Here is a 26,418-nt window from a genome sequence, read left to right on the forward strand (position 1 = left end):
AAGGTGGGGGGTATTTTTAATTCTGCATGCAAATCCTCAGATGAATACCGAGAGTTTCTGACAAATCCAGTAAAGTTCTGAATTGCACATATCGGCGACAATTCCCTTCTTTCCTATAGCACCGCAGTCAGCCGTTAAGGGTTGAGATCTATGAAGGGAAAGAGAAAAGTACTTTCAGTTTAGGAAAAAGGGTAAACAAGAGCCACCTGTTCCATCAACAGAAACACCTGCCTTTTACAGCCTCCCCCCCCATACATACACTCATACACAAACACACATAAAGGCACACAAACATGCAAAATGATAACGGGTAGGGAAGGTGAGGCCTCTATAAATATGCTACATTTAGTAAATCAGAGACTTTTGTGTTGTTGGAACTGCAATAAGCTTTGGAAGCAAAATATCATTAGACTCTTATCCTGCCTTTATTACTTGATAGGTAACGCGAGGCAGCGAACATATACAATACTCCTTCAATTCCTTATTTTCCCCACAACAAGAACCCTGTGAATGAAGTGAGCTGGGCTGAGAGAGTGACTGGCTCAATGTTGCCTAGCCGGCTTTCATGCCTAAGGAGGGACTAGAACTCACAGTCTCCTGGTTTCTAATCTGGTGCCTTAACAGCTGGATCAAACTGGCTCTCTGAAATCATTAAAAGTCACTGTGGGTTTGTAACTTGCTTCTGGATCCAGTTTATCTTGCCACATGAAAAACATTGGCCTGGAAAGTCACAAAGTCAAGGTGTTCTCCAGGTACAGAGGCATTGCCTACAATGAAATGAAGTACAGGTAGTCCTCAACTTATGACAACAATTGAGTCCAAAAGTTCTGTTGCTAAATGAGACATTTGTTAATGCCTAATTTTATGACCTTTTTTGCTTAAGTGAATCACTGCAGTTCTTAAGATAGTAACACGGTGGTAAAGTGAATCTGCTTTCTCCATTGAGTTTGCTTGTTAGAGGGTTGCAAAAGGTGGTCACATGACCCGGGGGACACTGTAATCGTCATAAATATGAGCTAGTTGCCAACTAGCTGGATTTTAATCACATGACCATGGGGATGCTGCAATGGTGTGTGAAAAACAGTCAAAGTGCCTTTTTTCAGTGCAGTTGTAACTTGGTTATAACAGTCACAAAATGAACTGTCAAGGACTACCTGTATTGCAGTTGGACCACTTGACACCATTTGTGCCAGCAGGAGTTGTAAAAACAGATTTTTTTTTTTGATGCAAAATAAAAAGTAATGGAGGTGTCCTTTGTGAAGGGCAGGTTGAAGACAACATTGGGCGATCTTCCTCAAGGAATAGAGGATGGCTCTTCCCATATTCCGTGGTTAATAAGGCCCCCCTCATTTGTGAGCTAATACAGGAGGGGGGTGCGGACCTGGCAGGTATTACAGAGACCTGGTTGGGCCAAGAGGGGGGGGTCCCCCTCGTAGAGATGTGCCCACCAGGTTTCCGCGCATTCCATCAGCCAAGGGCCCAGGGCAGGGGTGGGGGGGGTGGCGGTTGTTATAAAGGAAGGTCTTGATCCGAGGGAGGCCACTGTACCTCAGATAGCCGGATGTGAGTCTCTCCTGGTGAAGTGGGGCCATGGGATGCAGGTGGGCCTGCTGATCGCGTACCTGGCTCCCTGCCACGTGACAGTGGCCCTGCCCGAGCTTCTCAACGTTATTGCCGGGGTGGCGGTTGATACCCCCAGACTTCTGGTCATGGGGGATTTCAACCTGCCATCTACCGGCGGGGCGTCTGGGATGGCTCGGGAGTTTATGGCTTCCATGACAGCCATGGACCTGACACAATTAATTCATGGCCCCACTCACGTGGGAGGACACACTCTGGACTTGGTTTTTATCTCTGGTCAGTGGCGGAGTGGTCTGGATATAGGGGATATAGTTATTGAACCCCTGTCATGGTCGGACCATTCTCTCCTGAGACTGGACCTTTTGACCGCTGCACCCCACTGCAGGGAGGCGGAACCGACCAGGTGGTTCCGCCCCAGGCGCCTGATGGATCCTGATAGGTTCCAGAGGGAGCTTGGGCCAGTTCCTGAAACTCTGGCTCACGACTCGGCTGAAGATCTGGTGGCTGCCTGGGATAGGACAGCCGCCGGTGCTCTGGACCGAGTCGTGCCTTTGCGGCCTCTGACCCGACGCCGAACCTGCCCAGCCCCTTGGTTTTCCGAGGAGCTGAGGGAGATGAAGCGCCGGAAAAGACGCCTAGAGAGTGGTTGGAGGGCTAGTCGCTCCGAATCCGACCGAACACTAGTTAGGTCTCATATTAAGACCTATCTAGTGGCGATAAAAGCGGCAAAGCGTAACCACTTTTCCGCTCTTATTGCATCGGCAGATAACCGCCCAGCCGCCTTGTTTAGGGTGACCCGCTCCCTCCTATATCAGGGAGCGCGGGAAGACCCCTTGCAAGAGCAGGCTGAGGATTTTGCACAGTATCTGCACGATAAAATCGCTCAGATTCGGGAAGGCTTGGACTCTGACTGGGTAGATCCTGGCGGGGTGACTGAGGCTGGTCTTGAGAATGTTACCTGGGATGAGTTCGACCCTGTGACTCCTGAGGACGTGGACAGGATCCTGGGGAGGTTAAACGCAACCACATGTTTATTGGACCCGTGCCCCTCCTGGCTGGTACTGGCCACCCGGGAGGTAACACGAGGCTGGCTCCAGAGAATCATAAATGCTTCTCTGAGAGAGGGTTTCTTGCCTCCTGCCTTGAAAGAGGCGGTGGTGAGGCCCCTCCTCAAGAAGCCTTCTCTGGACCCGGCCGTTTTGGCAAACTATCGTCCGGTCTCCAACCTTCGCTTTGTTGCGAAGGTTGTGGAGAGTGTGGTTGCGCGACAGCTCCCACAGTTCCTGGATGAAACCGTCTATCTAGATCCGTGCCAGTCCGGCTTCAGGCCTGGGTACAGCACGGAGACGGCATTGGTCGCATTGGTGGATGATCTCTGGAGGGCTCGGGACAGGAGTTGTTCCTTTGTTCTGGTCCTGTTAGACCTCTCAGCGGCTTTTGATATCATCGACCATGGTATCATGCTGCGCCGGCTGGAGGGACTGGGGGTGGGAGGCACCGTGTTGCGGTGGTTCTCCTCCTATCTCTCTGACCGGTCGCAGTCTGTGTTGGCAGGGGGGCAGAGGTCGACCTCGAGGCGCCTTGCTTGCGGGGTGCCGCAAGGGTCGGTCCTCTCGCCGCTCCTGTTCAACATTTATGTGAAGCCGCTGGGTGAGATCATCCGTGGTTTTGGGGTGCGATGCCATCTGTACGCTGATGACACTCAGCTGTACATTTCCACCCCAGACCACCCCAATGATGCCCTCGAAGTGATGTCCCAGTGTCTGGAGGCCGTGCGGGTCTGGATGGGGAGGAACAGGCTTCGGCTCAACCCTTCCAAGACTGAGTGGCTGTGGATGCCGGCGTCCCGGTATAGCCAGCTGGTGCCATCGCTGGCTATTGGGGGCAAGTCATTGACCCCCACAGAGGGGGCTCGCAACTTGGGCGTCCTCCTGGACACACGGCTGTCTTTAGAAGAGCATATGACGGCCGTGGCCAGGGGGGCTTTTTATCAGGTTCGCCTGATACGCCAGTTGCGCCCCTTTCTGGATCGGGACTCCTTGTGCACAGTCACTCATGCCTTGGTTACGTCATGCCTGGACTACTGTAACGCTCTCTACATGGGGCTTCCCCTGAGGAGCACCCGGAGGCTCCAGCTGGTGCAGAATGCGGCTGCGCGGGTGATTATGGGAGCGACGTGGCGCTCCCACGTAACACCTCTCCTGCGCGAGCTGCATTGGCTCCCGGTGGTCTTCCGGGTGCGCTTTAAGGTGTTGGTTCTCATCTTTAAAGCGCTTCATGGCTTAGGGCCAGGGTATTTGCGAGACCGCCTGCTGCTACCGATAACCTCCCACCGGCCAATACGCTCTCACAGACAGGGCCTCCTCGGGGTGCCGTCGGTCAGGCAATGTCGGCTGGCGGCCCCCAGGGGGCGAGCCTTCTCTGTGGGGGCACCCACCCTGTGGAATGAGCTGCCTCCTGGAATACGATTGATCCCGGACCTCCGGACCTTCCGTAAAGCCCTGAAGACGTTTTTATTTCATCAAGCCGGCCTAGCCTAAATGGTTTTTTAATTGGGATTTTAAATTTTATGGATTTGGGGTTTTAAATTTGGGTAGCCAATGATTTAATTCTTTTAATTATCTTAACTTTTGCATTTGTATGTTTTTTTAATTTTGGCTGTTCACCGCCCTGAGTCCCTTCTGGGAGAAGGGCGGTATACAAATTAAATAAATAAATAAATAAATAAATAAAATATTGGGGCAAGCTAGGCCCGTGGAGGAAACTTCCATTTCTTACTCTGATCTTTTATGTGGGATTATCATGAGGAAAGGATTCTGCATCTTTTCTACAAATGTTTTTGTTTGTCAAATTAATAGTAATATTTAACCTTTTTTTAAAGGCATTGCAAAACATTGTTCTCTGTAAGAAGCAGGCCTCATCCACTGAGACCAAGCTCTAGAGTACGGGCTGAAAGAAATAGAGGATGATTCTTATCCTGATCTTTTTCCTTTATACAATCAAACTCTCCACTATTACTAATAGTCATTTTCATTAAGCTTCACCTTCAAGAGGCTATTCAGACGGTCATTCACACTCAGGTCACCTCATGGCTTGAGGAGCATTGTGGAACTTTCTGGAACTTGCATTGGGAACATAGAGCAAATTATTCCATTGCTGGACTCTCCGACTCAATCCTGGAAACAGCTGCCATTTTTGGAGTGCTTACAATTCAATGTGTCTGCCTAGAAAATGGCTGCATTTCTGTGATAGCACAGCTCCCGAACAAAGAGAACTGGTTCAGTGACATCATATCATCACCGCTACCGGGCTGGCCGAACCGGGAGGAACCCACCACTGATATGACACCATCTATCTCCTGTTTACAGCACAGTCCTTTCAACAGTTCCAAGAAGGCTCTGCACTCATTTGCATCCTTCAGGTGACCATTAGAGCATAGATAAACCTCCAGGTGGCCTCAATGACTCTCAGAAAGAGCGCTAACCAGAGTTTTATTTGTGAGCGCCCTCCCCCGCTTTGCCCTAGTAATTGGGAATTGGGCAGCATGCAAAGTGAATGAATACAGAAAGAATTTCTAACAGCAGCAGAAAGCCAAAATAATGAAATGAAGCCATGGATCCTATTTTAGGCATAGCTTCTTCACAGTTCTACTGATGTGGTTCCTTCATTGATGAAGTGAAAGCTGACCCTATAATCTCTTTAAGATGCTTCTAGACATCTATAGTGACTCTAGGTATCTGTATTGTAAATACTTCTCTTTTTTTTACTTTATTCTACAAAAAAGACTACATTACAGAGGTTTCCTTCCATGGATATTTGAATACTCACTGTGTTTGGTTTAATGGTGAGCCATTAACCCACATCCACTTCTTCTCTGGCAAATTGAACTTGAGCCCAATCCATATATTCATATTCTGTATTGTGTCCTGGATGAACTTCTATAAAATATCATTTAATTTTCATTACAAGAATGGCTCTTGGTATCCCTCACCATGTCCTATCACTGAGATTGTGTTAAAGACTTGAACATTGGGCCCTATCTAACAAAATGAAATTCAATGGTGAAAAAAGTAAGGTTCTACATTTAGGCAAGAAAAACAAAATGTACAGGTACAGCATAGGTGGTACCTAGCTCAATAGTAGTAACTGTGAGAGGGATCTTGGAGTCCTAGTGGACAATCATTTAAATATGAACTAGCAGAGTGCTGCAGTTGCCAAAAAAGCCAATACAATCCTAAACTGCATTAACAGAGGGATAGAATCAAGATCGCATGAAGTGTTAATACCACTTTATAATGCCCTGGTAAGGCCACAGTTGGAATACTGCATCCAGTTTTGGTTGCCACGATATAAAAAAGATGTTGAGATTCTAGAAAGAGTGCAGAGAAGAGCAACAAAGAGGATTAGGGAACTGGAGGCCAAAACATATAAAGAACAGTTGCAGGAACTGGGTATCTCTAGTCTGATGAAAAGAAAGACTAGGGACAACATGATAGCAGTGTTCCAATATTTCAGGGGCTGCCACAAAGAAGCGGGAGTCAAGCTATTCTCCAAAGCACCTGAAGGCAGGACAAGAAGCCATGGATGGAAACTAATCAAGGAGAGAAGCAACCTAGAACTAAGGAGAAATTTCCTGATGGTTAGAATAATTAACCAGTGGAACAACTTCCCTCCAGAAGTTGTGAATGCTCCAACACTGGAAGTTTTAAAGAAGAAATTGGACAAACATTTGTCTCAAAAGGTATAGGGTTTCCTGCCTGTTCCAACTCTATTATTCTATTCTATTCTATTCTATTCTATTCTATTCTATTCTATTCTATTCTATTCTATTCTATTCTATTCTATTCTATTCTATTCTATTCTATTCTAAATTCGTCCAAATGAATTAACTGACCAAACAGCTCTCTGACTTTTTGCCAGTTGCATCTCTGATGTGGTGGGGAACTCTTAACAGGTGGATTTTGCCCCATCTACTTATCCTTCAGATAGAAAAAGATGGAGTACAGGCCACACCCATCTCAGCTCCGCGAAGGCAAAAAACTCATGATACGTCACATGATATCAATATGACACAGTGAGTTTGACACCAGTGTTCTGAAGTATCACCTGAAACCTGCTGGTAAATGCTAGTCCAACCAATGAAATCTTTTTATTTAAAATTAAAAATAGAAAAAGTAAGAAAGCTATGGATTCTTAACCAGCAAGAATCTTTTACCTGCTCTTCAGTATTAGAAATCACCAATAGTTGAGATCTTTTTGCTGCACAGTCCATGTAGCTTTGATTCCAGGACAAAATTGATGTAGAAAACCAGTAGCATTTGTCCTCGTACGGAAGCCATTTTACAGGGCACACACTGCAGGATGCATTCTCTAGGAAAGAAAACAAATATTTTCTTTTAAAAATCATGTTTGTAATCAACTCTGCAGGTATAGTTCAAGCTCTTTAAAATCACTTGGAAAGGTAAGGAGGGGATCCCATTTAAAAATATGATATTTTTTACTGGGTTAAGGTCATTCATTCACTCATTCATTCAATTTCATGGTTTGCATAGGTTAGTATTTCCTTTTTTAAAAGAACGTTATTAAATTTTATAAAAGGGTTAAAATATAACAACAAAAAAGGAAAGGTGGGGGAGGAGAACAACAGGGAAAATTTCAGAAGTGACATAAGAAAAAACACACCAAAAATAACATTTAAAAAAGGTTACTTTCAACTCTCTTCATTGTGGATGCAGCAGAGGTGGGTTTCAGCAGGTTCTGACCAGTTCAGGAGAACCGGTAGCGGAAATTTTGAGTAATTCGGAGAACCAGTAGTAAAAATTCTGGCTGGCCCCGCCCCCATCTATTCTCTGCCTCCCAAGTCCCAGCTGATCGGGAGGAAATGGGGATTTTGCAGTAAGCTTCCTCTGGATTGGGGAGGGAATGGTGATTTTACAGTATCCTTCCCAGTGGTGGGATTCAATTTTTTTAACAACCAGTTCTGTGGGCGTGGCTTAGTCGGGGGCGTGGCTAGCTGGTCATGTGACCGGGTGGGCATGGCTAGCTGGTCATGTGACCGGGTGGGCATGGCTACCTAGTCATGTGACCGGGTGGGCATGGCTATGTGCATAGGGACTACTCAGATGGCTGAAAAAAGTCATTTCTGACTGGTCCTCACACTTTTGACTGGTCCTCACATTTATGACCATCCTCACATTTCTGCCCATTGCAGCATTCTTAACAACCGTGTCAGTCATTTCACAACTAGTTCTCTTCACCACAGTGAGAAGATAGGGCGCAAAACGTAAAATGTGAGGACAGTCATAAGTGCAAAGATTGGTCAAAAGTGAGGACCTGTCAAAAATAACTTTTTCAGCCCTCTGAGTAGTCCATATGCACAAAGGGACTACCCAGAGGGCTGAAAAAAGTGGTTTCTGACCGGTCCTCGCACTTTTGACCTGTCATCATTTATGCCCATTGTAGCATTCTTAATTAAATTAATTAAATAAAAATGACCTGCTGGAGCAGTCCGAGGTAGTCCGAGGCGGGTGTTCGGGCCGGCTGCAGGGCAAAGTGATACAACTGGGGTAGGTAGGCCGCCCAGGTGGGGGCCCAGATGGGAGGCGGGCGCAGGCCTACAGGGCTGGCTGCAAGGTGAAGCAATGGGATGGGGCAGGTCAGGGGTCTGCAACCTTAAACATTCAACCTAAGCACCCAGTCATTTCTTAATTACCTGGGAATATGCACCTTCCCATATAGCCAATGGGACTTGCTTCGAATAAATATCTGTTGTGAATAGTTCTGTTGTAGAATTGACACATGTGAGATTGCAATATCACACTGGACTGATAGTGGAATCTTTCTTTAGACTAGTGCCTATATAACATTTTAAATTCAGGAGATTGATTTAAGAGCTACAGAGTCAGCTGTGCATTGTCCAGGTAGCCTGTTGGGTACTTCCCTAATACCCAACATAAATAATCTAAAATGGCTACTCCACCTAATGATTGTTAGCACTGTTACTATATACGTTTACTTGGCTGTGGTCCTGTGCTCATTTTAAGCTCACATTGAGCCCAGAAGGGGAAAAAACTGGAATGTACATGATTTCAGAAAATAAGCATTCCTTGTTGGTTGTAAAGAAACTTCCTGACAGTGTGAACCAATATAGGTGCAGAAATATTTCAATCATAATTTCACATATAAAATAGCCATTCGTGTAATACAACCTGCATATTGTTCAAAACAGTCATTAGTATTATGGCTGATGTTTGACAGCAAGCCTAAAAGTCAAAGATCATAACAGTGCTTCTTTCTCTGTATGTATACAAAACATCACATACCAGGAATAGCATATTAAGATGGATTTATGCAATCTGATGTACAAATAAACACACACATATTTATGCTCTGGACTATAGTCATTGAATGCATGTAAATCCCTGAAAAATATGTGGTAGCCCTGGGCAAAAGAAAGGCAGTAAAATCACTCTAGGTGTAGGGACAGAGTAAAATATTAATACATGATAAATAATGGAACAATTAAAAATAATAGCACAGAGTTTTTTTCTCTCTCTCTCCCTTCCTTCCTCTTTCTTTCTCTTCTATCTCTCTCTCCTTCCCCCTCTTTCTTTCTGTCTGTCTATCTCTTTCTGTCTCTCTTACACATACACACACACACACACACACACACACACACACACACACACACACACCCCTGGTCTTGGCACAAAGTATCTGTTGTTACAGAAGTTCTCATTTCTCTCTCTAATACACCTCATACTAATCGATACCCTATCTCTGAATGTAAAGCCTATGCATGTTTACTTGGCAGTAAGGCTACTCTCTTTCAGTGGGAATTACTCCTAATAGATACACATGATTGCAGGCAGACAGCTAGCTCCGTTGTTTAATAGGCTGTAAGTAAAATTTCTACATTAACAAAATTTATACCTAAACAACAGAATATAGGAGCAAAAAATCATAGCAATAATCTGAGCTATGCTTTTCTTCTTTAAATGGAAGTACTACCCATTTTAACCAGACATTAAGACTCCCCCCCCTCTTTTGCTTGAAACTCCTTTCAGGGTGGGAGGGAAAACCAAATAAAAACAGGAAGGAGACAAGGACAGAAAATGGAAACAGGAGGCATTTTTCAGCTGTTTTCTGGGACTGAAAAGTTGAGGGGACCCAAGGAAGCAGCATCCAGCCGGGACTAAGAAGACCCCCGCTCCCACCCCCCACCATCCCACGCTGCCTTCTTTTTCTCTCCCCGCCCCTGCTCTTCTCTCTCCCGGGAAGAAGGGGACTAACTTTATAAAAAAAAAAAAAAGTTCTGCTGCTGAGCAGAGAAAACAGTAGCTGGGAAGGATGTAGATTCTGCAAGTAGTGGCTGGGCGAAGCGGGCAAACATCAGGCGGGTGGGGTGAGTGAGCGGGAACCGGTTCGGGGGCGTGGCCAGCGGTTCGGTGTGTCACTAAGGCAAGCTTTAGTTCGCAACTAAGTTGGCCTCGCTCGCAACACAGCGAGCGAGGCCAATAAATAGTGGTGGGGTGGGGCGGGGCGGGGCGGGGTGAGGGGCGGGCGAGCCAGCAATTTAAAAACGGTTCGGTGTGCTGTGAGGCCAATAAATTACAAAAAAACACCGAACCGTTTGTTAAATTGCTGGCTCGCTTGCCCCGCCCCACCATTATTTATTAGCAATAAATAGTGGTGCGGAGGAGCGGGGCGGGGGGGGGCGAGCCAGCAATTTAACAAACGGTTCGGCTGAACCGCCTAGAACCGGCAGAATCCCACCACTGATCCTTCCCCTGCCACGCCCACCAAGCCACACCCACAGAACTGGTAGTAAAAATTTTTGAAACCAACCCTTCTCCGGAGACTCAGGGCGGCTTACAATGCGTATTGTATATAATACAATACACTCTTCTTTTAGTTTAACAGAAGAAGAAAAAGAAACAAAACTATAAAAATATAGACACCAATCAACTAACATATCTAATTAGCAGATCTGAAAGTCAAAACTTTATTTTTCTCTTTATCAAGCAAAAAAACCCCAAAATGGTTTCCATATAGAAAGAAAAGCAGTCAGGCTGTTAACTTCAATCAAAGTACTCAATTTTGCCATCTCCTCCAGGTCCCTTAATTTCAAGATCCATTTCTCCATTATGGGAATTCATATTTCCTTCCACATCTGTCCATAAGGTTTGCATTTTCAAGTGTGAAATCCAGGGGTGGGTTCTACTTACCTTTACTACCAGTTCATAACGGGATCGTTGTTCGGGTGAATAGATTGTAAAAAAAATGCTTTTAAAAGGTTAAAAAAAGCCTCTGACAATCACAGCTGTGGCATGCGATCGTCTTTTTTTAACCTTTTAAAAGCAGGAAGTAACGACACCTGGGCAGGTGGGCGGAGCCTTGCGCCGCCATCACTACCGGTTCTCCGAACCATCTGCCACAATCGCTACCGGATCCCCCGATCCAGGCCGAACCGGGAGCATTTCACCCCTGGGAAGGATACTGTAAAATCTCCATTCCCATCCCACTCCAGGGGAAGGATACTGTAAAACTTCATTCCCACCCCACTCTAGGGGGAAGTTACTGCAAAATCCCCATTTCCTCCCAATCAGCTGGGACTTGGGAGGCAGAGAATAGATGGGGGCGGGGCCAGTCAGAATTTTTACTACCAATTCTCTGAACTCAAAATTTCTGCTACCGGTTCTCCAGAATTGGTCAGAACCTGCTGAAACCCAACTCTGGATCCCTCACTACTGGGGATGGTCTATGGGGCTAGAAAGGCAGATTAAGCCCTATTGATTTCCTCCACTTCATCTTCAGAATCGTGGACTCTGAACTGCATCAACATCGCTATGAGATTTCTCTCCTTCCCTCTGTTTCTCTTTCTGTGTTTGGTGACTCCCTCAAGGCTTATCAGTTTATTGCTGCCTAAATGTTAGTAGATCCTAGTCAGCTTGAATTGGATAGCATGTAGTCCTGAGAAAGAGGAAGCACATACACAAAAAGCTGTTAGAGTTCAGGGGAAAAAGAAAAGTAGGTAGATGATGCCTCCTTGAGGGAAATGGGCATTCTATTTTTGTTTTATTGAAAAAGTTTTCAAATACAAATTTTCCCCCCATTTTTCTCCCCCCTCCTCCCTAACCCCCCCTCACCACCCATCCCCCCTGAGACTTCTTCACAACAAAAACCTAATTCATAACAGATTATATAATATTTTACCATCCCCTTACTCCCTCCTCTAAATACTGACCCTTACTTACTAATAATATTATTAATATTATTACTTCCCCCTTTTACCATACATTTAAAAAAAAACATTCAACTATAACATTGTATGAAAACTTCTAATTTAACATAATATTATTATAACTCCCAATTTAGCAATAATCTGCCCTTTTTCTCTTCCCCCATACTTTTATCTGTATATTATTACAACATTTCAAAACAACCTTCCACTTTAAAACTATATAATAAATCCTACTTTAACATTTAATCTTTTGTGTATATTAATATAGCATTTCAAAGCAGCCTTCCCCATAAATCCTAATTTAACATTTATTCAACTCTATCCATTTTCTCCACTCCCCTAAATATATCACTTAAACATCCCTTTTCTTAAACTAAACAATCAGTAAACTAACCTATTTCCACCCACTTTCCTACAAAATTGCCATGCACAACAATTCTTAATATCTTTAAGCCACTGCCCGCCCTGTTAAAAAAAATATATTCCGTTATATAGAAAAAATCAATGACTTTAAATTTATAATCCATATAATATCTTCTTTGATATCTTTCCACTGGATTGTTGAGTCCATCATCCATATTAGGGTAACATAGCATCCTGGTGCAACAGTTTGTTCAAAATCCTCCGTCATCATCTGCCCCCATCAGTAATGAATATCCTCATATGTATATAAAAGAAAAAAAACAACCACCCGAGTGACATTATAATTATATTCCATATAGTTGTAATTGTGGCTTTCATCAGGATTATTAATTCCCATCATCATATTGGGTAACAACCAGATCTTCTGCATGCCCCAGCATAGCTCTCTTGCCTTATAGCTCAAGATGAATATAATATATTTATCAATAAAAAAAAAGAAACCCAAAATAGATAATTCCAATTCTACAATTTAAGGCTCTTTTCACATCCTAAAATTACGGCATTGCAGAGGTCTGTCACTCTCCTCAGGATAATATTAACCAATACTTCGCCTCAACTCTCTTTTCATATATTCATTCATTTTTTTTAAAAATAACTGGCTTCACTGTTGCTTAATTTAGAAGTTTTTATTTTTGTGAGACCTATTTCTTTTTTTCTTTTCTTTTTGTGGGTTTGATCTCCATCCTAGTTTCCTTTCTACAAGTTGTATATCAGCTGATCGGTTTTCATTCTGCTTTATAACTTGATCTTGTTGGTTTTGTTTTTGTGTCTCATATTTCTTTTTTGCTCCATACTTGTCTGTGACTTGATGAATCATCACGTTAGAGTCCGATGCCACTTCTCTCATATTTGTAGATAATCCAGCTGAGGTGTCTAAAGAATCCAAAGGCAATTTGTCCATCACAGCCTCTGTAATTCGATGTTTTCCCTTTATTTCCAACTCCTTCTGCTTATCCTGTATTGTGCCTAAAGATGTTAAGTTCATTTTCAAAGTTTTTTGATAAAATTCTTCCACTTTTTCAACAGTATTTAGTTGGTATCTTTCTCCTTGATATCTCAATATTATACCAACTGGGGCGTCCCACCTGAATAGAATATTTCTTTTTTTTAGCTCAGTCACCAGAAAACCAAATTTCTTCCTTTCCAATAACATCTTGGGCGGGAGCTCTTTGTAAATCCAAATCTTTCTTCCAAACAATTGCAAAGTAGAGTTGAAGGAATTTTGCAGAATATTATTTCTAATTTCTTTATCTGTAAAATAAATCACCACATCTCTAGGCAATTGCCTTTGCTTTGCAATCCACGAGTTTATTCTATAAACTCTATCGATCCTACAAAATACTTCCTCAGGTTGGACCTTTAAGATCCCAGCCAGAATTTCAGAAGATATTTTCCTTAAATCAACTCTGTTATTTTCCTGCAATCCTCTCAGTCTAATCGCATATTCAGTAAAATTATATTGCATCATTAAAACTTCTCTTTCAATCCGTTGTTGCATGTTTTCTGCATTACAAGTCTTTTGATCAGCCTCCATTTTAGGTTTTTCTTCTGAGCTATATTGTCTTGAGTGTTTGTCAAATCATTTTCAATTTTTTGTATTCTATTGTCCAAATTGTCCTCAATTTCTTCCACTTTAGACTCTAATAAGTTAGTATTTGCATCCAACTTGATCATAAATTCTGAAAAGCCATTAGCCATTTTTATAATCTTTCGGTCCAGAGTATCAAACTTTAATTGTACTAATTCTTTAATTTCCTGCTTAAATTTTTCAAAGTTCTGATTCACAATCTCATCCCTTCTTACAATCTCCTCCAAAAGAAATTCAATTATATTAAAATCAGTTTTCTGAGACTGGAGCTTTAAAACTTGTTCACGTAATTTATTAATGGGGGAATCCCCCCCACAGCTTGTTTGTCCGGCTTTGCAAGCTTTAATGCCATATTTCCACACAGACAAACTATTTTTTTTTTAAAAAAAAGAGAGGCGAAGAAGAAAAAAAAGACTTCTTTCCAACCAAGATCAATATCAGATCTCCAGGAAGAGAAAAACACAAAAATAGAGCTTTATCTTAAGTGTAGCCAGAAGTATTTATTCTGCTACTTTGTATCTTAATGGAAAACGGAAGGACTCTTCCTTTCAGCCCCTTCTCAAGCCTCGGCAGTCGCCATTTTTAAAAGTTCTTTTGTTTTTCCTTTTCCCTTTCCTTCTTCAATAACTGTTGTAAAATGAATAAAATACTTGCGATTCAGGGTCACAGGTCCAACTCATCTCCTTTTTAATTGTTCTGTTAATTTTTGTAGGCTTGTTCTTGTCGCCTAGCTCTGCATGGGCAGAGGTCTCCCAAAGCCCGGAGCGGCGGCGGGGGAAATAGGGAGCTTCGTCTGCTTCGTCCCCAAAAGTAAAAAAAAAACTTTTGGGGCTATGCAGAGAACTCTACCTGCCCCCGCCGGCTCTATCTCCATTTCCTCATGGAAATGGAGTTTTTTCGAGCCGCCTTTCAGTTGTAAAGGCGGCTCTTTACAGGCAATGGGGCGGCGATCCAAAGGGATCGTCTGGCGGCGGCAAGAGGCAAACCGGAAGTCCGGAAATGGGCATTCTAGAAACGAAGTTCAACAATCAATAAGAGGTGATAGATATATTTGGGGATAAAAATTTCTGAGAAATTATAACAAGGATCATGGGAACATTTCAGTAATATTGAACTGCAGACTAGGGCATACAGAACTTTTGCTAGACCAGTTCTTGAATACAGCTCATCTGTCTGGAACCCACACTGCATATCGGACATTAATACAATTGAACGTGTCCAGAGATATTTCACGAGAAGAGTCCTCCACTCCTCTGCTCTAAACGTCTTCGGTCCGACCTAAGCGTAGTACAGAAAATTATCTGCTACAATGTCTTACCTGTCAATGAATACTTCAGCTTCAACCACAACAATACACGAGCACACAATAGATACAAACTCAAGGTAAACTGCTCCAAACTTGATTGCAGAAAATATGACTTCAGTAACAGAGTGGTCAATCCCTGGAACGCACTACCTGACTCTGTGGTTTCTTCCCCGACACCCCCAAACTTTAACCTTAGACTGTCTACTGTTGACCTCACCCCATTCCTAAGAGGTCTGTAAGGGGTGTGCATAATCGCACCAGTGTGCCTACCGTCCCTGTCCAACTGTTCCATGTATTTGTATCCATTTCATGTATTCATAATCATGTTTATACTTATATCTGTTATCTAATACATGCTTGACGAAGTAGATAGATAGATAGATAGATAGATAGATAGATAGACAGACAGATAAAAGAGTTACCTGTAGATGCATTTGTAGCCTGACACAAATGTTGCCTTAGACAAATCCTGAGTTTTTCTAATTCTCTATTTGATTTGTTTTCATCTTGTTTGCATTGATGTGTATTTGAAATTACAGTCATTTCCTGGGAGTTTGGTGAGCTTCTGTTTGTTGCTGTTGAGAAACCGCAGCCCAGGCCTATAAAACATTAAGCCAGAATTATAGTTACATAATTAAAACTGCACATTATCACAGATATTGTATTCTGGTTAAAGAGAGAGTCCCATCTGGATTCATTAGAATATTCAATCAGTACTAAGGCTCCAATTAGCACTTTTTGATAACCTCTCGCAAGCTTTATTAGTTTATTGATATCCTACCTTCATTATTATTATAAATAAGGCAGTGAACACACACAATACTTCTTTTCTTTCTTCTCCCATTTTCCCCACAACAAACACCCTGTGAGTGGGTTGGGCCGAGACAGAGTTAGTGTCCCAAAGTCACCCAGCTGGGTTTCATGTCTAAGGGGGGATTAGAACTCACCATCTTTTGGCTTCTAGCCTGATGCCTTCACCACTACACCAAACTGCCGCCCTTGGGTATTTTCACTTGGGACAATTTCTTAATTAAACGTACTGAGAGACCACAAAACACCATGCAATTGTTTGCATTCTCCTGACCTCTTTACTAAGCAAGATGAGTGCCTGAGGAAAAAGATGATGGACTAGGACAGGGGTGGGCAAATATGGCCCCTTTATGACCTGTGGACTTCAACTCTCAGAATTCCTGAGCCAGCTTGGCTGTCTCAGGAATTCTGGGAGTTGAAGTCCACAGGTTGTAAAAGGGCCACATTTGCCCACCCCTGGACTAGGACAGTGATGGTGAAGCTTTTAGACCCCGAGTGCCCAAACTGCGCACGTGCATGCCCAAACTGAAAGGTGTGCATGTGCGAATGCACACATGCATGGACATTAGGGGTGAAACGCTCCCGGTTCGGACTGGCTCGGGCGAGTAGGTAGCGATGGCGGCGGGCAGTTCAGAGAACCGGTAGCAAAAATCCCTGCCCCCGCCCCCCATGCCCAGCTGAGCCCCGCGATCATCAGAGCCTTTTTTTCCTTTTAAATGGCTCTGACCAGCCAAACTCTGACGATCCCAGCTGAGTTGCCTGCTAATCAGGCAACTCAGCTTGGATCACCAGAGCCATGTAAAAGAAAAAAGTTTCTTTTTTTCTCCCCCCTCTCCCAGCCTCCAGCTTGCTTATCTTAGCTGCTGATCGCATGATGATTGCAATCCATGCATCAGCAAGCAACTGAATCTCTCTGCCTGCAATCCAGCTCATCGGTGAGCAGCTCTTTCTGCCTGCCTGCCTTCCTGCCTAGACTTGTGCACTTCAACTCCCAGCAAAGCTGGCTGAGGAATTCTGGGAGTTGAAGTCCACAAGTCTTAAAGTTGCCAAGGTTGGAGACCCCTGTTCTATTGGGTAAGTTTTTTTCCCCTTTGGGAGCTTTAAAAAAAATAGTTAATGGGGGTTTTTTTTAGTTGTTCTTTTTTTAGACCTAGTCATTTAACGTTTAGGAAGTTTTAAATTTAGCTGCTTTTATATAGAAATAAAAATAATTAAAATAAAATAATATTTGTGCAGCTTTGTGAGATTTAGTGTGTTTCTGTAGTGTTTCACTCTAACTACACAAACACACAAAATCTCACAAAGCTGTATGTGGAATTTTGTGTGTGTAAAGTGTGAAAGTTGGTTTTTTGGGCTTTTTGTGGCTGTGTGAGGTTCCTGCTTGTTGCAGGGGCCATTTTGGGTCTAGCACAGCTGCTTTTACATTGTGGGTGAGCCTGTTGTGTTGTGTTGTGTTGTGTTGTGTTGTGTTGTGTTGTGTTGTGTGTGTGTAAAGTGTGAAAGTTGTTTTTTTGGGCTTTTTGTGGCTGTGTGAGGTTCCTGCTTGTTGCGGGGCCATTTTGAGTCTAGCACAGCTGCTTTTACATTGTGGGTGAACCAGTTGTGTTGTGTTGTGTTTTGTAGGTTAAAAAAGGGCAAAGAAGTGACATTGACTTGGCCACACCCATCCAGTCACCTTACCACCAAGCCCCGCCCACTAATTAAGCCACGCCCACAGAACTGGTAGTAAAAATTTTTAGATTTCACCCCTGACGGACATGCACAGCAGAGACCCGAAGACCAGTTGGCTGGTGGGAGGCAGGGCATCCCAATACCGGCAGCGTGGCAAGAGGTAAGATCTTTTTCTTTCGTGAGCTTCTGTTTTGTCGTTTGCAGGGAAATAGAAGCTCACGAAAGAAATGCCACAGAGATCTGACCTGGGGCGATGGCACGCGTGCCAGCAGAGAGGGCTCTGCGTGCCACCTCTGACACGTGTGCCATAGGTTCGCCATCACGGGACTAGGAGAAAGGCTGAGAGGATTGTCTGCAAGGAGAGTCTAATATTAAGATGGGATTGCCCCGTTTTACATTGTTGTGGCCAAAAACCTGGCTCACTTAAAGCAATCAAATCACTTTGAAGCTTCAACCTAACTGTATTAAGCCTGCAAACAATGAAAAAGAGGTAAACAAGGTGCAAATTACAACATGACATTGGAATATTTTTAATAATCCCACCTGGATATCCTTCTCATTATTTATCCCATCTTACTAGGCAGGGGTGGGTTCTAATTTTTTTTACTACCGGTTCTGTGGGCGTGGCTTATTTTGTGGGTGTGGCTTGATGGTCATGTGACAGTTATTTAGGATTTAGCAGAGGTACTGGTCTACCAGGCTTTTAACTGCTTGCAGAGCTGTACCGATCTACCCATGTATTTTTTGCAGGCACTGATCCACTCATGTATTTTTGCAGGCACTGATCCACTCATGTATTTTTGCAGGCACTGATCTACTCATGTATTTTTGCAGGCACTGATCTACTCATGTATTTTTGCAGGTACTGGTCTACTCATTTGTTTTCTTTTAACACCGATCAGCCGTAGGGCGGCCCTTTGAAGCCCCGCCGCAAGAGTTTAAACAGTTTTCTTCCCTCTAGCCATCAGCTGGGACTCAGGAGGCAGCAATTGGGGGTGGGGCCAAATAAAAGGTAAGAATAACGCGGGGGGTGGGTGGGTCGGCACGGGGGGGGGCAGAACCGGTTCGGTGACATCATATTGTCACCGCTACCGGCTTGGGAGAACCGGGCCGAACCGGGAGGAACCCATCCCTGCAACTAGGTCTGAATGGCAGCTATATTATCTTTGAGACTTGAATGTAAACAATGTTATTTATTGGGTCACTGATTTCTGTCTGATTCTCTCACCTGTGGCCACTCAGGATCAATTCAGCTTAGAATAGAATAACACAGTTGGTAGGACTTTGGAGGTCTTCTAGTCCAACTTCATGCTCAAGAAGGACACCCTATATCATTTTAGACAAGTATCTGTGCAATCTCTTCTTCAAAGCCTCCAAAGATGAAGCAACTTCTAAAGGCGAGCCATTCCACTCACCAATCTCCAATTCCAATCTCACTGTCATGAAATTTCTCCTTAACTCTAGGTTGGATCTCTCATTGATGAGCTTCCATCCATTACTTATTGTCCTGTTCCCAGGTGCTTTGGAGAATAGGTCAACCCCCTCTTCTCTTGCAGCCCCTCAAATATTGGAAAACTATCATGAGCCAGGCTAAGATTCGATATTGGGATAAAACTCAAATATTAGAAATCCAAATCTTTGGTCAAGGCAGAAGTGCCTCTTCCGTGCCAAGGTGCTGAATTGACAAACGGTATTTGACGTAGGTACAGCATTGTAAAAGGGCAAACTGACCCTAAACAGATACATCCTGTTGTTTACTGTTTATTACACCCCAAATGTCATGTATATCCTAGAGAAGAACAACTGCTTCCCTTACTGTCCTCTTTACTGCTCTTAAGGCGCCTTTGAGCCCCTTATCTCCTCTTTTATTATGTCTTGAGCTCCGGAGCTGAGAACCTGAGCCTGTGGGAACCAGGCTGTTATGTCTTTCCTAGAGATAGATTAAAGGGTAACTTCTACGTGTGAAATGTTGCACTCTTCGTAATAACTTTGTCTTTATACTGTATAAATATCTGGTTGAAATCAGCCATCACCGTTCAGACTTTTCGCTGTCTTTGGACTGTTTGAACCTTGCGCAAATAAACTCTTTCCTGCACTGAAGAGCTTGTTCTAGTCCGTCATTTTTCCTGTAACAATCAAGTCCTTCTCTTTGTTAGATGAGACATACCAGTTCCTGAAACTGATCATTGTACGTTTTAGCCTCCAGTCCCTTAATCATCTTTGTTGCTCTTCTCTGCACTCCATCTAGAGTTTCAACATCTTTTTTATATTGTGGTGTCCAAAACTAGACCCAGTATTACTAAGGTGACCAACTTTTTTACAATGAGAAGGAGGACATGTGCATATGTGCCATGTTGTGTTTCGGTAAGAAGTAAACAAAGCCACTTGTGCGCGGCTCACTCTTGCTTGCGGAGGACTCTCTCAAAACAATTCTCCTGTGCGGAGCGCATGTGTCTCATAATCGTGTCTTGCCGCACTGTACCGAGCCTTGACGAATCGTCATGTCCAATACAAATACGTCACATCACATGCAACAGATTGGATCGGCATTGATCGAATATGGAGATTTACAGATTAGTCTTCAAATATCGAAAAGGAGGACATGTAGGAGGACACTTTTCAAGAGAGGACAGAACTTACAAAAGAAGGACTGTCCTCCCTAAAGGAGGATGATTGGTCACCTTAGTATTACAGGTATGGTATTACTAATGCAGTATAAAATGGTCATAATACTCTATGTGTTCTTGATACTATCTCTCTGTTGATGCAACCTAGGATTCTTCTTAACTTGAGTGGGGTGGAGACAAGTTTTAACAGATACTATAGGGCTGGGTCCACTGTGTGTGTGTGTGTGTGTGTGTGTGTGTGTGTGTGTAAAAACCTGGACCTGTCTTATTTATGCTTCTATGAGAAGGGATGCATTTAATCCTTGAATGTTTTGGTGTCTGCTCAGTACATTTGATTCTTACTTATGGAGCTTTCTCATGCTCTCTCCTCCTACAATACTTACCATACACCCCCATTAGTATCACAGCCACCATCAAGAGAACATTCCCAGTGCAGGAAAGCCATAGAACAATCCAATGACAATGATGGCATATTCTGTGATCTGCAAAATTCAAACAAAAACATTTGGAATGTTACTGTAATGTAAGTGGATAGGAGCTTTTATCTTATGTATTTTGCAGATCGCCTGACACTTCTACTAAATAATAATAAAGTCATATTAGAAAGACAAGTTATTGAATCTCTCAGCTCAGCATGTTCTCCTTCCGTTGTCCACATGTGATATTCCAAGCCTTTGCTAAATAAACTTTCGCTTCCTTATTTCAAATTCCCTTTCTGAATGTTACAAGCTCCCCCCCTCATTTTGCCACCCACCTTTAAAAATATGTATTGTGGGATGTTTTAATAGATTTTATTGTTTTTCCCACCTGGAGGCATGCCTTCTTTGTTACTACTCTGTCCCCTTTTCACCCCAATCTGTGTTAAAAACTTGGCTTATATTCCATATATATCTGCATTTGTTTCCCTTGTCTTCATTTTTGCTTTTTTATTTAATGAATAAAAATATAATTTAAAAAAACTTGGTTTTGTTTTATGTATTCCCCAGCAGACTGCATTTTGTCCTGTATTTTTTGAAAAAATGCTTTTAATTCATTTTATTTAATCCAGATGTTGCCGATAGAAAAGAATATTTGCAGCTCAGGGTTGAATTGTTGAGTTCTTGGTGCTCTCTGAGCTTGATTGTTTTCTTGCAGACATTTCATTACTGAAGTAGGTAACATCATCAGTGCTGAAAGGAATGGGATTTGCTCTCTGTTTATATACAGATGCTTGCCCCGTCAGTGTTGTGGGAATATTATTCTCTTCTTGCTAATTTCTTGATTAAGCTGTTGTTTAGGGCTTGATTGTTTATCTGAGTTAGTAATTCCTTAATAGGAGTATTGCTTACTGCTTGATTATTGGTGTGATGTTAATTCTGTTGTTAATCCCTGTTTATCTGTATCTTGATTGCTGGCTGAGGAGATGATGTTCCATTTTTAGCTTTTTGACTGTCTCTTTTGAATGGTGTACAAATGTTGTTTATGTTTATGTGCTTGTTGATTGCTGAATGCCAGGCAAGGAATTCCCAGAATTCCCTAGAGTTTTTAGACTTGGCTGGGTTTAATATGCTCACAGTTTCCCAGTTGAAATTATAGTTAAATTTAAATGTTAGTTGTATATTGCTGTGTAATAAATACCCTGTTTCCCTGAAAATAAGACATCCCCTGATAATAAGCCCAATTGGGCTTTTGAGCGTATGTGCTAAAATAAGCCTCCCCCCAAAAAATAAGCCCTCCCCGAAAATATTTAAATGCAGAGCTGGAAATCAGGTAAGACGGCAAGAGGAGCCCCATCTTGCTCCATGCGCCCCAAAATAATAAGACCTCCCCAAAAATAAGGCCAAGCGCTTATTTCAGGGTTCAAAAAAATATAAGACTAGGTCATATTTTTGGGGAAACATGAGTAGCAAGGACGTAAAATATATTAGAATAAATAAATTTCCAAACAATGGTACTGGCTATAGTCAAATTTCTTTCCCCCCCCCCAATAATTGTCTTAAAGATTATATTATACGAGTAAAACTTAGACAACTACAGAAAAAATTAAAAAGTACAGAAAAAAGAAAAGAGAAAAGAGAGAGGAAAAAGAAAAAAAATAGTAAAAGAAACCTCCCTTTTCATTCCAAGCAAGTATAATCTACATTAACAGTTTATTAGGTAAAGGTAAAGGTTCCCCCGCAGATGCGTGCTATTCGTTTCTGGCTCTAGGGGGAGATGCTCATCTCTGTTTCAAAGCTGAAGAGCCAGCGCTGTCCGAAGACGTCTCCGTGGTCATATGGCCAGCATGACTAAAACACCGAAGGTGCACAGAGCACTGTTACCTTCGCACCAAAGTGGTCCCTATTTTTCTACGTGCTTTCGAACTGCTAGGTTGGCAGAAGCTGGGACAAGTAACGGGAGCTCACCTCATTATGTGGCACTAGGGATTTGAACTGCTGAATTGCTGACCTTTCAATCGACAAGCTCAGCAAACGTTTAGTTGCAAATAGTCAACAGGGTCGCAAGAAACGTGTTGAGAAAAAAAGATGCATTAACTGCCAAAGATTTGAGAAGAATCAAACATGAAGCTACCAGGAACCCATTATCCTCCAGTGGTATCTAATTCCAGAACTGCAACTTATCCGGAGTGCCCAGAAGTACAAGGTGTTCAGCACTCAGAGACATGGCCAAGGTAAGGAAGGCTGAAACCCGACCACCACTGAACAAGACACATAAGTTGAAACGGCAAGACTGGGCCAAGAAATATCCAAAGACAGATTTTTCAAAGGTTTTATGGACTGATGAGATGAGAGTGACTCTTGATGGACCAGATGGATGGGCCCGTGGCTGAATCAGTAATGGACACAGAGCTCCACTTCAATTCAGACACTTCAATTCAGACAATTCAGCAAGGTGGAGGAGGGGTACTGGTATGGACTGGTACTATTAAAGATGAGCTAGCTGGACTTTTTTTGGGTTGAAGATGGACTCAAAATCAACTCCCAAACCTACTGCCAGTTTTTAGAAGACACTTTCTTCAAGTGGTACAGGAAAAAGTCTGCATCTTTAAAGAAGTCCATGATTTTTATGCAGGACAATGCTCCATTGCATGCATCAAAATACTCCAGTGGGTGACTAGCCAGTTAAGGCCTTAAAGATGAAAGAAGATGACATGGCCCTCTTCCTCACCTGACCTAAACCCTATTGAGAACTTGTGTCCCCTTCTTAAATGGGAGGTTTACAGTGAAGGAAACATCACACCTCTCTGAACAGTGTCTGGGAGGCTGTGGTTGCTGCTGCAGAAAAAGTTGATCGTCAACAGATCAAGAAACTGACAGACTCTATGAATGGAAGACTTATGACTGTTATTGAAAAGAAAGGCGGCTATATTGGTCACTGATTTTTTTGTTGTTGTTGAAATGTCAGAAATATTTATTTGTACATTTTGAGTTGTTTGTTTATTCTCACTTTAATAGATGCAAATAAATGAGTGAGATAGGCAAATTTTTGTTTTTTCATTTAGTTGCATAATAATTCTGCACACTAATAGTTGCCCAATACTTATGCACACATATTCTCCTAAGAAAGGCAAAAACCTCACTTTTACTTTCTTGAAGTTTGAGGTTTAGTAATGTTTTGGATTGATCAAGAACACTGTAGTTGTTCAATAATAAAGTTAATCCTCCAAAATACAACTTTTCTAATAATTGTGCACACAGTGTAGAAACCATCCAGAGAGTGCTGTAAAGCATGATGGAATGCATATAAGTACTATTGCTATTTGGAAGAACAAACAGATTTTCAGGGGTATATTATCAAGGTAGGAACCATATCAGTCTCTTGGATAATGATGTTCTAGAACATGGGTGTCAAACTTGCCACGTCACGTCGCCATCACATGACATATTGCGACATTTTTTCCTTTTGCGGAGCTGGGATGGGCGTGGCCTGCTCGTGACACATCCAGCCCATGGGCCACCAGTTTGACACCCCTGTTCTAGAAGACAGACGCTATGGGTGACAAAGATTTACTTCCCAGAACCCTGATGTTGTTTAATCAAAGGCATCTGAAGTACACTCACTCTGTATGATCTTACTGGAGAAGTGGAAACTATGGGAGATAAGTGACTTTCAAATAACCTAATCTAATCATAATAAATGTACAAGAAGAGTTGCTCAAGATTACGATCGGCAGTATATAAATTTAATAACTAAATAAGCACATGTCCCAAAGGTGCTTTTTCAAGAGGCAACTGGACTTTCTGGAATTTTTTTCTTTGAAGATGTTACGCTTCTCATCCAAGAAGCTTCTTCAGTGCTGACTGGATGGTGGGGAATGGAAGGATTTATACTCCTTGCAGACAGCTGGTCATTTGCATTCTTTTAGCGAGTTGTTAAGGCTACCTGGGGGTTTATCTGTGTCATCAGGGTCACCTGAGTGGTCGAAATGGGCGTGGAGCCTTCTTGGAACTGTTCCAAGGTAAGGAGTATAAATCCTTCCATTCCCCATTATCCAGACAGAGCTGAAGAAGCTTCTTGGATGAGAATAGAAATGTCTTCTAAGAAAAAAATAAACCAGAAAGTCCAGTTGTCTCTTGAAAAAGCACCTTTGGGACCACCAGGACCTGGATGACTGAAAATCTTCATAGGCATAAATAAGCACATGTGAAACAATTGTAATGAAAGCAGCGGAGAACCAATTTTTGAATTGACAAGAGATTAAAGTAAAAGAACAAGAAAGGCTCTCTATCTTCCTCAGAAGACAGAGAGGAAGATCCCTACTGAACTGCCTTTCGACCAAAGGTTCTTGTGTGAGGTGGGCGTGGGTGGATGAAGAAGAGACATTTAGAACAATCTATAGTTCCAAGCCACATAAATGGTAACCATTGGCAGCTCTTAGAATTTTATCTGTAAAACCACAAGGAAAATAAAATCCGCCTATCTTTTAGCACAAAGCTAACAAACACAGAACTCTCTTCAAATTGTACTCGATACTTAGTCCCCGTTGCATTCGTACAAGATTTTTTAGAGATCCACATTGCCAATGATCCTTCATGTTTCATACATGGCTGAACAATGCAACCATGGTTTTTTATTTTTTTTGAAAGTGCCGAGGTCTGCAATGCTCTGTGTCACTGGGTTCATCAAGGGTCCCTAAGCTGTGATTAACTTTTGTACAATTATTTGGGAGCAAAGGTAGCCTGGAGGACATCCAACGCAAAGAACTTCCTTCTGTTTTCTCTATGAGAAGATGCAACAAAGCGGAGCCAGTCTTGCGTGCAATATTTCAGGTATTGTACTTGCGTCTGTGATTACAATCAATATTGCATTATATCTCATGGTTTTTCTACAAGCTAAATACACATATGTAGTGGGCCACCCCTCTGTTATCTGCACAGCAACAATCTTTGAGGAGAAATTAACCGGGGAAATATTGTGACTGGCTCAAAGTCAACAAGTGAGCTTTGCAGCCAAGTGACAACTTAAATCTGGGTTCCTTATCTGCACCTCTTTTCCCTACTCCTTTCTGGCTGTCTGGGCTTTTACTTATAGTCTGTATATTTAAAAAGGCTGAAATGGAAGACCTTTCAATGTATGTTGCCTTTCTCAGTCTGAAAGACTGTCCTGAAATAAATGAACTTACCTGCCTGTTGAACAACAATTAAATTTGAACTTCTTCTGGATGAGGAATCTTTAGAACATTTGATGTCTGCATAGACCAGACCGGTATCCATGGTCAACTGCAATCCAAAATAGATGGGCTAGGTGGAAGTGAGGTGTTCTTAATACGCCCGCATATGAGTAACGGAAGTGTTGTTGATCTACACTACTATTACTTCTCCTAAGTGTTAATTATATTTTCTCTGCCCATGTACAGCTGTGGTTATGTGCTCCTACGCTGAAAGGAGGAAAATCTCTAAGAGAATATGAGTGTAATAAAATATGTTCTTCTTTAGGTGGTTTCCAGACGGCAGTGCAAATGAAGCTAAGAGTCACTGTTGCAATTTACAAAGGAAACTAAGATTAAAAGTTCATTTTTTGGTCCTTTTTTATGTTTGTGATCTCCAGTAACAGGCCAGGAGGTTCAACAGGTGGGACTCCTCTGCACCCACCTACCCAAAAGAAACTACAGAAGCCCAGGACGGCAACCATGCCCCAATCCAGGACATGCCGTTTCATCTGCTCTCTTCTTTTCCCATTTTCACCCTCC

At 42.6% G+C, this 26,418-nt stretch overlaps 1 protein-coding gene across 1 annotated transcript; it reads right to left on the reverse strand.

Annotated features, from left to right (window-relative positions):
- On the reverse strand, window positions 1-25,942 carry LOC139309388 (killer cell lectin-like receptor subfamily G member 1). The gene is made up of 6 exons (XM_070933452.1): window positions 25,852-25,942; window positions 20,633-20,731; window positions 15,564-15,740; window positions 6,797-6,951; window positions 5,410-5,519; window positions 1-148 (listed from the first exon to the last, which is right to left on the reverse strand). The coding sequence occupies exons 1-6, from the start codon at window positions 25,940-25,942 to the stop codon at window positions 37-39; spliced, it is 744 nt and encodes a 247-aa protein (XP_070789553.1). The 3' UTR covers window positions 1-36.
- Between the last annotated feature and the right edge of the window lie 476 nt (window positions 25,943-26,418).

Source organism: Pituophis catenifer, unplaced genomic scaffold, assembly GCF_029215685.1.
Source record: "Pituophis catenifer annectens isolate HBS135680 unplaced genomic scaffold, rPitCat1.0.hap2 SCAF_2, whole genome shotgun sequence".
NCBI lineage: Eukaryota > Metazoa > Chordata > Lepidosauria > Squamata > Colubridae > Pituophis > Pituophis catenifer.

Excerpts from the sequence above, each read along its gene's own strand:
- LOC139309388 (XM_070933452.1), bottom strand. The coding sequence starts at position 25,942 with ATGGATACCGGTCTGGTCTATGCAGACATCAAATGTTCTAAAGATTCC. Across the intron at positions 15,741-20,632 it reads GATACTAATGGGGGTGTATG|GCCTGGGCTGCGGTTTCTCA; the intron begins GTAAGTATTGTA and ends AATGTTTTATAG. Across the intron at positions 6,952-15,563 it reads GGCTACAAATGCATCTACAG|AGAATGCATCCTGCAGTGTG; the intron begins GTAACTCTTTTA and ends TTTCTTTCCTAG.